General features: G+C 35.7%; 1 protein-coding gene across 2 annotated transcripts in view; it reads left to right on the top strand.

Annotated features, from left to right (window-relative positions):
- Window positions 1-267: 267 nt before the first annotated feature.
- The window catches only part of LOC134539555 (targeting protein for Xklp2 homolog), a 99,158-nt gene continuing 83,935 nt past the window's right edge, over window positions 268-15,490 (top strand). Inside the window, exons 1-4 of one of the 2 annotated variants that reach the window (XM_063381692.1) lie at window positions 268-429; window positions 1,073-1,151; window positions 10,028-10,154; window positions 11,360-11,483. In XM_063381692.1, coding sequence (XP_063237762.1) covers window positions 322-429; window positions 1,073-1,151; window positions 10,028-10,154; window positions 11,360-11,483 — 438 coding nt within the window. In that variant the 5' untranslated portion in view covers window positions 268-321. Of the gene's footprint in view, window positions 430-772; window positions 912-1,072; window positions 1,152-10,027; window positions 10,155-11,359; window positions 11,484-15,490 lie in introns of those variants that run through there. The other variant, XM_063381693.1, reaches the window with a different exon arrangement.

The following is a 15,490-nucleotide window of genomic DNA, read 5'->3' as shown; positions in this document are numbered from 1 at the left end:
GCTATACTTACCTAATATAACCAACCATCCACTAAACAGTCTATGTGGCATTTTTATACTGGAGAGAAAAAACGCGCGCTTAAAAATAAAAAACATCCAGGGGGTAGGCGCTCCCGATCGGCTAACTTCGGAAAGGATCGGCATTTGCGGCCAGTTGCAGGAAGGTAGCATTGCTGTCGCTAGACTCTTGTATGGGTTATCGCATTGGGCATTGGGCATTGGGCATTTGGTACCTATTCAAGATATCAGCTATGTGATGTTTAGCAGTAGATCTCCGGCACATTAGACCAGGGTTATACAATTGTATAGTAGTAACATCCCATGTACAAATGCCTTTATGCCCTCACTTCTTGTCTTTGCCCAGCAACACATTTCGTTCTGGCAATTATTTATGTGTGCGCGTCTTTGAAACGCAACTCCAGATGTCAGGTAAAAATATGCCTAGGATGCTGCAAACACTATTGATTGATACACAAGATGATCTCTGTTAGATAAGTAGGCACACTTAATGTGATACTTCAAGATCATGGCTTGGGACACATTAGTGTTAATGAAAAGTGGCACATCAAAAGAGACATTACAGATTTACAGAATCAAATCACTAAAATTCTAAATGGCTAATGATTCGTTTGGTTCACCATGTATGTGTGAAAGTAGCTGGCCTCAATATTGTTGTCACATTTTAATCAACCACATGCTAACAAAAAAAAACGCACGAAGAGAAATTTTTAAAAAGAGGATATTGTAAGTTGTTACGTTGGTGTTTTAGCTGAATTCTGATTGGTAGTTTTGAAATTTCTAGTTGACTGTTTGACCGCTCACTGTTATAAACAGCGATCCGTTGAATGTTTTGTAAATTGTGTTGTTTGTTTGATGTATTTTTGAAGTTATAGGGCTGCTTGCAGAGCGAGGTAAGTACAATCTTTGCAAGTTAATTAAATGGAGAAATCAAGACTGTACAAGCTGGCCTAGATGTGTCTACTTAACTTTTTTTTTACTTAATTTTATTGAGCAGTATCCTGATTGAACAGTAATTTGGATTCTGAAATTTATAATTACTGCATTTTTACAGATGGACCGATACGAATTTAATGCACCCAAATTTGTGGACTTCACAATACCTGAAAATGAAGTTAGTGATGATTTTTTTGGTAAGTTTAACTAGTTTTAATTTTCAGCGTTCTTATTTTTTTTTTTTTTTTTTTTGGTAAATCTGTATTGTACGGATTAGCGCCAAAAAAAATCGTACAAATATGAAATAACTTTCATTATATGCTATCTTACGTCCTCTTTTCAGAACCGCCTGCGGAGATAAAAAATTCCAATTACTTTTGGAGATATCGAATTTTTTAATATTCATTTTTTGGCGATTTTTTTTAAAAAAAAATTAAAAAATCCGAAAATACCTTTATTCTGTGCTCTTTAACTTCCTCTTTTCATTAAACCCGGCGGAGATCAGAAATTCCAAATACTTTAGGAGATATTGAATTTTTTAATTTCCTTTTGTGCACTGCTGCGGCGTTGAGCGGGAAGCCTACGATTCACACATCTTTCTGGACATACCCGAATACTCACGTTGGCAAGCCTTCTTTTCTTAAAATTAGCAAGAAGTAATTAAAAATACTTTAAAACATTGTATATGGTTGGTTATATTAGGTAAGTATAGCTACATTAAAAAAACTGTAAAATCATTTTATGGTTGCTTAGCAAATAACATTTTAAATGTAGCTATCCAGCACTAGGAAACCGTTTACATGATTTCACAGTATTTTTAATGTAGCTATCCTAACCAAATCAACCATCCACAATGTTTTGAAGTATTTATAATGTAGCTAACAACCTAACTGACCATTAGTTTTCATGAGTTGCATATTTATTTACAATAAACAAAAAAAAAAAAAACCGAAGATGCACGATCGGGCGTTTGCCTCTCGTCTGTTGAAAGGCTTGCCAACGTGAGTATTCGGGTATGTCCAGAAGGATGAGTGAATCGTAGGCTTCCCGCGTTTCACCATTGTTGCTTGTTTACAAGAATGATTTTTTTTTTTTTTTCGCGACGTAGTTGAACGACTACATCACGTAAAAAGAAAATTACGTGAGTTCCTACTGTTCATCCTTTTTCCCGGTTTGTTAGGTCAGGTCAGCTACATTATAAATACTTTAAAACTAAACAACCATTAAAATTAATTTTTATTATTTTTAATGACCGTTCAGTTTCAAAGTATTTATACTGTAGCTGACCTGACCTAATCTACCTTTGTCCCGTTTTGTTAGGTCAGGTCAGTTACATTATAAATACTTAAAACTATACAAGTAAAATTAATTGATATTATTATTAATTTCCGTTTATTTTGAAGTATTTATCATGTAACTAACCTTACCTAATGGAAAATTTCTGTTATTTAGGCATTCACGCACACACGGCAAAATATAAAATGGCGTCTGTTGAATGATTACATAGGGCTTGTATTGCAAAATAAGAACGGCGATATCTCCAAAAGTAATTGGAATTTTTAATCTCCGCAGGCAGTTTTGAAAATAGGACGTAAAAGAGCATATAATGAAAGTTATTTCATATTTGTACGATTTTTTTTGGCGCTAATCCGTACAATACAGATTTACCTTTTTTTTAATACCTTGGCTTTTGTGTGTTTCGTATCAAAATCATCTTTAAAACCCCGGACAATATCTTATGTTAAATATCTTACGTCACGGCTTTTCCGAAAAGTTAAAATAAAATTACGATAATACCTTTTTGAAATACTAGAGACGATCTTGTATTTACCTTGAAAACAGCGTTAATAAATTCCTACTAGTTAATGAGAAAACACAGTTTTTATCTCGCATTTTAATACCTGCGCATTGCCGCGGCAGCCTCCGCTAATTGTTTACCCGTGTCGGTTTGTGTGTTGTTTTGATGAACAAGTATTTTTAAGTCGCGAATGTAATCTATTAATTGTTCGTTAATTATCGGACATGGTGCCTTTTTAAAACTGAAAGAAAAATATCGGAAAACATGGTTTTCACACACTACACCCGTACCTTAACTTACTTAGAAGAAATGGTATAGTAATTCTTACTAGTTTGTGAAAAAATTAAATGCAATACCTGAGCTTTTACAGTGCCGCCACCATTTATTGTTACCTGCAATAGATAGGAATGTATTTTTTCCATATACTACAGGTGTTCCTGAATTAATCCTGAAAGGAAGGTTTCTTAATTCCTACTTTTTTTGTGAAAAAAATATCAGTTTACAGTTTACATTTTAATATTCATGCAATTGCCTTTAGTTTTTTATCAGTGTGTGTTAAATTTTTTTGGAGAACTTTAGACAATGTAGGTGGTGTTGTGATAATGAAATTTGTTTAAATAAGGACTGTATTGCAATTATAAGGAATTTTTAATGCTTATATTTCATGTTTGTTTTATTAGAATAAATAATTGTATTATGAAATGTTTATTTTGTTACATTGCATTTAAAGTATGTACTATTTTGATCACGTAACGGACAATCAAATGGGAGTCAAAAATTTGAATAGAAATGTCGACCTTGTTCATTTTCTGTGAGGAATACATGCTGTGCACTGAAGTAGCATTTAAGAGGCCGTGTCAGTAAATTTTTATTTCCAATATTCTGGTCTAGAAGTTCTCTCTTTTAACAGTGAGATTTAGTGGCTTATTCAACCGAAGTAACTGTAACCGCAGCGCGTGATAAAGCTACTATACCGCCAGATTACTCGACGAAAAATGTATCTGGTTCCTCGACAATCTGAGAGGATGACAATCTGACCGGCGGCTCACTAGGAAATTGCGGATGCAGGGATTCAGAATCAAGAAACCTCACATTTACAACTGTAGTATGAGTCGTATCTAAAAATTTTAATACTTTAAATGTATCGGAATACAATTAATCTTCAAACATGTGGTAATTATTCTTTATCTGGATGTAATATTCCGTGAAAAATAATGGTAGTTGACATTAAAAAGTATACGAAATTCATAGTGTAACGTTTTAAAAGGATAATAACATAAATTCTTATGCTTAGATATTGCATATGCATTACACACAATCTAAATACAATCTCACTTAAGTCAGACTACCTAATTTTTTTACAATGCACCATCATACAGTTTAACAGAGGTAGGAGAACCTCTTATCGATGTTGTTTCAAAGAATCTAAATTTACAAATATTACTATTTATCTTATTATGATATGTATCTTTATGAATAAGAATTTACAAAAAAAATGAATTGATTACATTACACTTTAACATTACAAAAGACTAAAACACTAACAAAACTTAGTTTTATATATTGCTGTAGCATATTAGAAGACGAAATAACTCACTAGACTAACATTAAGAGGGCTGTATCACAAATTTACTTTACAGAGGAGAAAATATCTTTTAAAGATATTTCATTACCTCATTGATTACATAATACTGCCGTTGATGTGATCGTAGATATAAAGTATTGAAAAATTAGATTTCATTATGTTTATGTAAATATTTAGAAAACGTTATTGCTTATAGATGCTCATTATTTAAATAATAGAGAATCTTTTACTTTAATGTACTGGACAAACAAAATACTTATAAGTTAATAAGCTTAGTTGAATAACATCTTCAATTTGTATTGAATTCAATGTACAAATTGAAAATCATGTACAATGAATGCAACTGATTGAATTCAATAAATATTTGATCTTGTGAAACGGCCATAATGGTGATGTAGATAATTATAGATGCTCACATGCATTTTGAGAGTCCTTATAAAGCCTATTACAATTCTATAAGTATACATTAAAATGCTTTTAAAATAGACATGTGTAATATAATTAACACTTGTTTAAATAAGATCATAACAATAAAAAATAAATGAAAATCCTTCAACAGTAAGTTATGTTTTATAAGATTTTAACAAAACACACATACCATAAGAGAATATTAATCATGCCACATAATTCAACACAAAATATTCATTCCAATAGGCGCTACGTAAAAATAACTTCTATTTTTATGCTGATAACTTTGCATTGTTTTATATATATCATTATTTTTAACTTTTAATATTCTCCACACATTAACTGAAATTAAGTATTTTCAGAGCCTTAGCAAATGTTGGTCTGTACCACATACAGTTCGTACGATATCTCTACGTGAAACACATACAGTTCATTATTTGTAATTTTAATTATATTTCCATGAACATAATGAAATTAGTATAGGGCCTAGGTTGTTCACTGTTGAGTACTTCTGAAGTATTTTCATTGTGAGTTAACATACATACCAAATGCCATTCTTCCAGCAAAGTTACAAAGAAGACAACAAGATAATATATGTATAATATATATAATATGTATAATATATATAATATGTATGTAGTACCATATTTTAAACCCCTATTAAATGCATAATAACTCAATCTCTTTTCTGGACTATTAAGTAATAGTTTTTGATTACTGTTATTTGTAACTTAAATAAAATGACAACTAACAAATTAGTAAAATATATAATTACGTGCGATATAGTGTGACAGTTTTACTTGGACGGCAAACGAATATAATAAAATGTCTATGACAATGTTAACTTTACTCATTATTATGGAAAGAAACAAAATGGGCAGATAAGCATATTCTACGCTGACATTTAAAAATGCTCAATTCAAAATGAACATTTCTTCCCGATGACAAACAAAAAAGTTGTATGGTCGCGAATAATACATTCGTATGGCGTCACATCAGCGGAATATTCCCTTGGCATAAATGTGTGAAGTCTGTGACACAAAAACAAATGAACGAACAGCTTTTTTTTTTATCGGATGTGCAATCGGAGACCCTTGGGGTGGTTGAAGAGTGTCAGGTCGGTCGCCAGACCAGATAGTGAAAGCTCAGGGGCTTAGGATAGAAAAGGCCTATCTCCAAATTATTAAGTATAAATGTTGTCATGAAATAGTTAAAGACTTGATTACAACCAGGTTTTTAAACCCATCATGATCATGAAGACACTGATCGGAAGGTAATGTACAATACATTTCAATGGCCTTTTCAGTTTTTGCTAAATAATTATAAATATAAGCAAAATTCCACTGTATCTGGACAAATCAAAATATTGATTATATTTTTTTCATCACAGAAATAATATATGATATGATAACTAAATTTGAAAAAAGCGGTTATGTTAAATGTATTGTATACTTTCAGTAGGCAAAATTTCTGGCCCCTACCTCTTATAGACTTTGAGAAAAACTGCCTTTTAAAATAACATTGATATAGATAGGAGCGCAAATTTGTGACACGGCCTCTTAATTTTTCAGTCTTTCCAAGAAATTCTTTGATAACAGCCGTTGTATATTCGTGTTTGATATGGCCAGTGTTTCATGTATCCCAGTTTATTCCTGGATCCTGTTGGCTTGATCCTGGGAGGCAGGTTGAACAAAGGGGTGTATAGAGACAGGAGGGATCATGGATGGAAGATTCAGAGAGAGTGGAAAAGAACGGAAATAGGAAGAAAAGTGTTCCTGGTGAGGACGGGGTGGGAGTGGAATAGGATTGAGGGAAACATACTGGATGCGAGAAGAGGAAAGGACTTGAGGAAGAGGTTTCAGAAATGGGCGAGTAGGGGGGGGGGGGGTGATCCTTGCCACCTTGCGGAAGCTAATCACAAGTGTAACTAACAATCAAAAACAATCAAATAACTGGTACATTATGTGTGCTGATTTAATTCAGTACGTTTAAAAATCCTGATGCATGATCGCGTTGGATTATGTGGTACTTTATGCTTACTGTTTTAGTTTAGTACGTGAGATCGTGCTCTGATTGTAGTTTGAAAAAAAAAATCATGTACAACAGGATCATGCCATCAGGATCAAGATTTCAGGATCCAGGGATAAATTTCAGTATATGAAACTGAAGAATTAGCATGGTTTTTATTCTTCGTAGTTGTGCTAAACAAAGCGATACACGCTGACAGGTAAACAATAAATGGTGATGACACTTTTCATGCACAGGTATTGTAATGTAGGTTGAAAGGGTGAAGTCTCATGAACTGCTAGTATTTATTAATGCTGTAACAGGAACGTCTCTAGTGATGTAAACTGTAATTTTCTTTTAACTTTGAGGAAAACCCACGACGTAAGATATTTATCGCCTAATGCCATTAATTTACTTTGGTTGATTAAGCTTTCAAAAAATTAATGTGGGAGTAGTCTTTTTTGCTATTTCATAATAATAATGATGACGTAACCAAGATGTAGTCACGTCATTACCGTTGAAGAGATAAAACAAAGTGAAAGTTTTGGTGAAGGTAGATCAACTAATAAAATAAAAAAATTATGTTTGTTCACATTGCAATATGATATGGATATTGATGTAGTCATCAACAAAGGCTGTGCTGAAGCAATTATGACTGGTACTGTAGTGTAACACTTATATGATGACGACAGGCACACGTTATGCTGGACTGATGTGACCCAAACATAAACAAACACTTCGTTTGTTTACAAACACAGGACTGCATGAATGGCAGATGATATTTGTCAATACACGAGTGCCTAACATTACTTAGCCCTGTTTGCGATAACTTTAAAATATAATTAAGGAGACTGAACTGTAGTACAAAAAAAAACAATAACATAACATTGGAATTACATTTATACTCGATAATGGCTAAAGTTCTCTGAGGCACAATGTGACTAGCAGAAAAAAAAAGAAAATGTTATTGAAACTGCAGGACGTACGAAGGGCACCCGGCTCGACAACAGTCCAATTCAAGTTCAGTCTCTATTGTTGGTATCCAACACAACACGTAGATGCCGTCTACACATTAAATAATGGTGGGGGGGTTGCTCCGGGCTAAAACTCTGCCGGTAGGCTAGTTCTATCCCCAGGACCTCTGGGGGGACCGCGGACAGTTACTATTAGATGGCACAGTCTCTGCGATAACGTCTCGTAGCGGGAATCACACGTGTAAGATGAGGGGAGTTTGCAGTCCAACAATGCGCTGGCGCCTACTCAAGGCGACCGCGCCTTACCTTGCGAATGCTGCACTGGCTCCGCAGTCTCCAGCCCGCGTGACGGCTGTCCCCGGGAGTGCGTTGCGATGCACCGGTAGGCACCACACACTTTAGGTCACCAGAGCACTCACACGAGGCGAAGTTCAGGCACGCGCGTAGTTGTTTCCCGGACCGCGGACGCGTAGATGAATTCGATAAATACAGTCCCAAATCCGCGGGCAGTATTAATAATACCGACAGTTCAACTTCAGGTCGCGATTCTGCAGCCCGGAATCGCAGGTAGCGAAAACTTCTCACGCGAAGCGATACGTGCTCCGACTGCGCAGCGGACCGACTCCCCGAGAAAACGCCAGGCGGCTCTTTTATACCTCCGCCCAGCGTCACCAGCGGCCTTTCCTATTGGCCCGTTTTTGAGTTCAGGCGGTTGCTGATTGCCGCTAATTCTCCTGGCGCTGGCACGCTTGCGCCGTCACACTATCACTTCAAAAGTCGAATATTTACCAATACCGCGGACCATTGTTGACTAGGCCCCCTCAAACACTGTTTATATATCCTTAAATACGCCCTACTGACCATATATATATATATGTGGGCCGTGTATCGGTACAGTACATTCTTACATTATAAGTGGAGAAATTTGGGGGATTTAGTGAGAGAGAATGTAGATACTGAAATTTTTACGTATTTCATTTAGTTAAATTATAGGTTTAAGTTATCGTAAAGTAGACTTAAATTTTACCAAGTCTAAGTTGTTGAGTGATACCAATGTTTCCTTCTGTGAAATTGAAACAGTTTGTCATAATATTTTCACTGCATAATGAAAGGGACTGCAATCCCACCCTGTATTGTCTATTTGGCAATACCAGTATTTAAATTTGTATAAGTATGACTTTTAGAGAAAATATTTTCTTGGTATCTCGAAGTAGACTACGTTCCACCTGACCCAGTCTAGTTTGCGATGCTAGTATTTTACTCATTATATTTTACCACTCTACCAGCAACTTCTATTTTTCAGTATCATGAAGTTTTCTAATAAATAGTGCATGTGGTTATATGTCACGACACGCCCATTAGTTTTAAGGTCTACTGACAGTAATTTCTTTGAAAATGAAACATTGGTATCGCAAAATAAACTAGAGAAGGGGGGTTAGAGTCTACTTTACGATACCGTAAAAGTATAATATTCAAAATATTAAATGCGTGAATTATAATGTTTTTATAGTTCCCGTCCAAAAAACCCATTATCCTGCGTGTGTCCAGTAAGAATGTAGGGGTGGTAATGACGTAAGCGACATAATCTTGGTTACGTCAAGAGTATTGTTATGGAATCACAGAGGAGATTATACCCCTAATGCAAAAATAAATTTTATCTTCTTGGATACTGGACCATGACCATAATAAACAAAAATATGTGGCAAAATCTATTCAACACACAATCTTATTCGTTAAATAAAGTTCTTAAATTATGCTGTAGTAAGACATTCAGAGCTTCTTTTAGTCAAAAACATTACATTGTTTTAGCAATAAAATACTAGCACGAACTCTACATAGGTACTAATACCGAGCTTGTATGTCTTATCCCAATGTACGATTGTAGCTAGTCCAATTGAATTGCATGCTGTTCAACTGTTATATATGATACTGTTTTGTCCTTTTGAAAAGCTTAAGTTTGTTGTGGTGTGGCATTAACTGATTGTAAATGAATGTTAAAAATTATACTTACATAATTTTTTGTCTTAGAATGAGATTTATACCTCAATAATTTTATTCAAATTAAATTTTGATTAGTAACTACATATTTGAAAAAAAATTCAGTACTGTATTCTGTAAATGAAGTTTTTTTTTAATTCAACTTACTTTATCTAATAGTGTTGTAATGAATTTTTCTTGTGGGTTACTTTTTGTATGTCTTGGATTTGTTCATTAGTCAGGTGACGTGATGGAACGTTACTGTTAGCACTATTACTTCATGTTGATATTTGAAGGCATGACTGTCCGTCTGTGTGCTCACAGGAAATTTCCCTACGAGGATGGAAGTTCCGCTTACTAATGGAACTGTAGTTCATGAGTTAGACGCTGCGACAATATGCCACACCAGTCCGCAGCGTAATGGAGCTGCAGACGAAGAAGATAACTTGGTGTGAGTAAGAGTGCTGTGGAGTTCAAGAAGGATGTGCAGTTTTAAAACACAGTAATACTTAGTGGTTAATATTCAGAAATGTTTTTAATTTTTTCTTTATTTTTTTGTACTTGCAAATCAATTTGGTGAATTTTGAAGACATGGGCGCTTCTTGATACTAAAAAAAGGTTTAAGAATGGTATTTTTTGACTGTTTTCATGTTGCTTGATTGTGTTGCAAAACATCATTTTTAGATATTAGTTTATTATTTGGGCATCGTCCAGCATAAAAAAATAACCAAAAAAGGTAAAAAAAAATTTACATTGCAGGTTTTCCGTGAATAAAATAATAAAAGTCTTGGGGGAAAAAAAACTTTTTTTCAAAATTAAAATACATGCTGTTGGTTAGTAAATCACGGGGTTTCTTGCAAGTTACAGTTCACGTAGAAGGACTCCGTTCTCGGAACAATGACGACTTAATCCGACCATCGTTGGGTGCCATCACTGATGACTTTTCAATATTTCTAGTCGATAGTTCCAAAAGAAGGGTAAAGGTTATTCATGGACGGTACAACTCCGACCACAGCTAGGAAATTCTCGCTTCCACTACATCATGTTTATTCCGAGCCATCGCCTGATTGCGACTTTTCAGCACTACGACCATACGCTGATTAACTCTGTGGCCGCCCGTCTTCCCAACCAATCACAAAAATGCATAGAAAAATATCAGCTAATCCTGCCACAAGACCTGCCCCCCCCCCCCCCCCCTTCTCTCTCTCTCTCTCTTTCTTTCTTTCTTTTGTAGAACTGATAAAATTGTTGCTTCAGCCTGATTGTTTTAGAATATTCTTGAACTATCCCTGTTTCCATGCATTAAGAGCATTTAGAATCAAAGAAATATAATAAATATTACTTTTAAAAAAATTGCTTTAAGTGGCTTTACCAACTTAAATTAAGTAAACATTCAAAAATAGTTAAAAACTAAGAAATCTCCAATATGATCAAAAAAAACACATTGCCGATCTACAAACACTTTGAAACATATAACTTGTTATTTACAGTTGACAAAAAAAAACCTAATCTAGTACAGAAATTGAGCAATGTATTATTTGTAAATTTTTCGTATATCAAAAGGGAAAGAACCTGCAATGCTGCAAGGTCATCTTGAGACTTGTGCAGTGGAGGTGCACAGGTGCGAGTGGTTGAGGTGTGTGCCGCGTGCCGCAGCGCGACGCTGCAGCAGCTGTGCGTGTCGGGACGCACGCCCTCCGCCCGCAGCGCCCGCAAGTCCCACCCCATGATCACCCGGCTGGACGTCACCGAGGGCCGGGTCCTCGACTTCTCCCAGCAGGTGGGCTCCTCCGCCGTGTCGTCACACGCCTGGGACGGCGGGATGATTCCTTTGCTGGTGGGAGTTCATATCTTAGCTTGCAGTGTTAATTCCAAGAAACGCGAGAGACTGGACCGCGATGCCAGATTCGTAGCTGCCTGGCCGGATTACAAGGGTCGTCCTACCTTGGGGCTGTTTTGGTTCTTATCTAACTTCACCCTTCTGGGGATATATTTGGTTACGATGTACTAGATTCAAGAACGTTATTAAAATACAAAATGTTTTAAGTTTGATGTGTACGACTGGCACGTGTAGCTAAAAAAAATGATGAGAGTTCAATGTAGGTACCTAGTAGTACAAAAAGTGAAAAGGGTAGGGCTACTGATGGATTTTTCCGGTTATGACAGGCACTTTAATTTTTCAATAATATTGGTAGAAAAATAACAAGTGAATCGTGAATCGGCAGAAACGGCGATTCAACTAAATGTTGGCATAATCTGCTGTTGCCAGTTCGTACAGGCCCAACTCTATTTGAGGCATCATGTAAGTGTTATTAAATTATGTTTATGAGAATTACTTTATCATCAATTTATTATACATTAATATTGGTTATTCGAGTATGTTTGATAGACCAAACATTATTAGTTCTGAACTTCCAGTTAAGGATGGTGAAACACCTCGCGGTTAATGTGTAGTCACCTAAACTAAAGAGGTTACTTTGTGCGGTATTGTTGGAAATACGAGCCATTTTTTTGTCACCTTCCAGAGGAAAGGCACAATAGACATACTGTATTTACCTGAATATAATGCTATGATGCTATGATTTTTACCAAAACTGTGGAAACTAAAAATGGGGGTCGCATTATATTCATAAACTTGTGCCTTGCCATTGGGAGCAGCTTAGTTGAAAAATTACAGGCTCTGCCTCTTAAATGTGTCACAACTGGTGTTAATCACTGTTGCCTGAACCTCCACTTAAAAAACTACATGCTCTGCCTGTAAACTATGTCACCTACACCACTTCACTCCGAGGCTTCGTGAACCTCTGCACAGGCGTGACGTGAGAGATGCAAGATGTAGTTCTCGTCACTGGGTTCTTTCTGCTTCTCTTCACTGTGGAGGCTGGGGAAGGTACCCCCTCTCCTCTTTCACCCACTCAGACACGACCACCGTACATCAGCGCGTTCTTTGCTTTCTGAACTACCGTTGACGTACCAACGGGTGTGTGAAGCTAAAAAAAATTGATTATGTTTCTTTAACAAATTTTCACAACCGTCGAGTTCCGTCAGTTTAAAAAAAAAATGAATTAGATGTTCTTGGTTCAAACAGCTAAAATTATCAAGGTAAATCAATGTAACTAGTTTGTGTCGTAAATAAAAGTAAAATTGCGTCTGTAACTAAAGTAGGTGTATTTTAGACCTAATGTGAGTGCGGCAGAGCCGTTGCAGGGTACAATTATTATTATATATACATTGATCACATTTTTATCCTACTAGACTATTAACTTATTCTAGAATGCTTGGAATTCTTTGTGTATGTATGTAACAAGTTTATCCAATTCAAAACAAAACAAAAAAAACTCATTCAAAGTTAGTGTAGTGTAAATATATCAACAATTTGTTTTATATCATGTAAACGATTCAATAATTCTATATGTTTCTGTTGAAAGTTAAGTTGTGGTAAGTTCAAATTAAGTAAAAATTATGTATTAAGCCAGGATTGAAAGCACTCGGTGAGCGTGGACCACTGAGTGTTGGTGAAACATTACTACATCAGAGACTAACGTTTATATCAAATTTAATGCCCTGAAAGAATTCCAAACAGATATTTACTATTCAATAGTCTTGGGATCCCGAGAGTTAATTTAAATTAATTAGTTTAGTTATTCTAATAATTATAGAACAAGAGATTCAGACTTGGATTTAAATTATGACGCTGGTAAGTCTTTCAGGCGGAAATCAATGTTTTTATATTAAAAAAAAAATAATGTTCGTGAAATTCAACAAACGGGAAACGTTCCAAATCGACGACTGGACGGGGACTGGAAAAAAAACCGACCTCAGTGACAGTTATAGCTTCTACAGACGTATTGACTTCCTCGATGACCAGGACTCTGCGACGATCCGCGTGTAGCTGGCTCTCCTGCTCTGGATAGCTGGTAGGTCGTTGACTCAGTCCTCCTCTCGTACCGGACTGCTGGGCTGTTCTACTGCTCGGCTAGTGAGCCGCCTCCTTCTAGTTTGCGCCGTCGAGTCGGTCCTTCTCGCGGACCGGGCTGCTGGGTTGTCCTCCTACTAGGCTCCCGAGACGTCTTCTTATTAGCTCGTGTCGTCAAAACTGCAGCGCCTTTCCTATTTTAACGTGGTTCAGTCGTCGTCGATTGAATAATTGAATTGTCTCTCTCTCAAATCCTCAGGATATTTTAACCGTTCTTCTTTGCGTCGATTAAGGTAGCATAATTAGGCAGATCTTCGTTCTAGTATAAAAGTTTCGTTGCATGTTCTTCCGTGAATTTTAGTGTTGAAATCTTCGACGATAATTAACAATTCTTATCAAAACACAATATTTTCAATAAAGTTACTTAATTCTTGGTATATATCGATAAATAAATCTTACCGTTACTAAAACAGCTCTTCGATATCTTTTTTAAGTATTAATTCAAATCATACGAAGTTTCCAGTTTGCTGCTAAAATTACGGACGCATATTATCAATGACCGAAAAATGGAACACGCGATTCTACAATTTTTCTTTAAACAAAAAAAAAATCAATGCTTTAACGCAAGCAAAATATAATCAAAATGAATCTCCTATTCTTTACAAATATAGTAATAAACAACAAATTTATTATTTTTTTTTAAAAAAAACCAAAGATAAGCATACTTCCAGAGACAAAATAAAGTTTTAGCTTATTTAAAATTTGTAAAGATTTGCATATCATAAATCAAACAATTTTTTTGTTTCGACTTCTGCAACCACCAAAATTGATCAATATAAATATTTCTATAAAGTACAAACGTTGACTTTATAGATTGCCCCTTCTTAGAAATGTCTATTATGTGCAGTTTAAACATACATAGAACAAACAGAATGACATTTCTAATACACATAGATAACAGAATCTACATCTTCATTATTATTTATCGTCCACCAAACGAGGTTGTCATATTCCTACATTTACTAAGACTAATGACTAAACTCATAATATCCTAACAAGAATATATTACATACATGTTGCAATAAATAAAAAAAAAACATACAAAGAATGCTAGGTCAACGTAAGGATATTTTAAACATATGTATAAATCATTCAATATTTTCGGTCACAACAGGTTTGTGATATTCTTTCAGTTGGGTAATGTTGTAATGTCCTATAATCTGCCTGGTGTTAAGGTCTGAGAGTTCATAACAATTATTCCGAATGACTATAGTTATGAGGTATGGTCCGTCGAATAGTAGAAATAACTTTCGGGTAACGTATTGCCAGAACTGGCTGGTTGGATTGGTTCTTTTTAGTACCAGGTCTCCGCAATCGAAAGTAGTTTTTCCGGATAATTTCTGATGCTTCTTTCTCATGTCAGCAGCGGAGGTTAGTTTCGCCCTAACTAACTCCTCGGTTTCCCGTCGTATTTCGTTCAGTTCGTCTTGCTCTTCCTCAGCGACATCATGTTGTAATTTTGGTACCATTGTTTCTGGAATGATATTGGACGGTTTTCCGGTAAGCACTTCGTATGGCGTGGTGTTAGTAGAACTATGGATGGTATGATTAATAACACATTCAATAAATGGTAATTTAGTCATCCAACTTTGTTGTGCATCATAACAAAACGTGCGTAGCATGTTGCCTAGCGTGCGCATTAGTCTTTCTACCGGGTTACTTTGGGGATGTCTAACCGAAGACATGGTGGGTGTAATATGCATCTCCTTTAATCCTTCTTGCCATATCGAACTGGTAAATTGTGTACCGTGATCTGAAATAACCGCTTCGGGGTGACCCACTTCAGCCTCGAATCTCTTCATTTTCTGAAG

The sequence above is a fragment of the Bacillus rossius genome, chromosome 15 (assembly GCF_032445375.1).
Source record: "Bacillus rossius redtenbacheri isolate Brsri chromosome 15, Brsri_v3, whole genome shotgun sequence".
Lineage (NCBI taxonomy): Eukaryota > Metazoa > Arthropoda > Insecta > Phasmatodea > Bacillidae > Bacillus > Bacillus rossius.
This window is presented reverse-complemented; position numbering and strand designations above follow the sequence as displayed.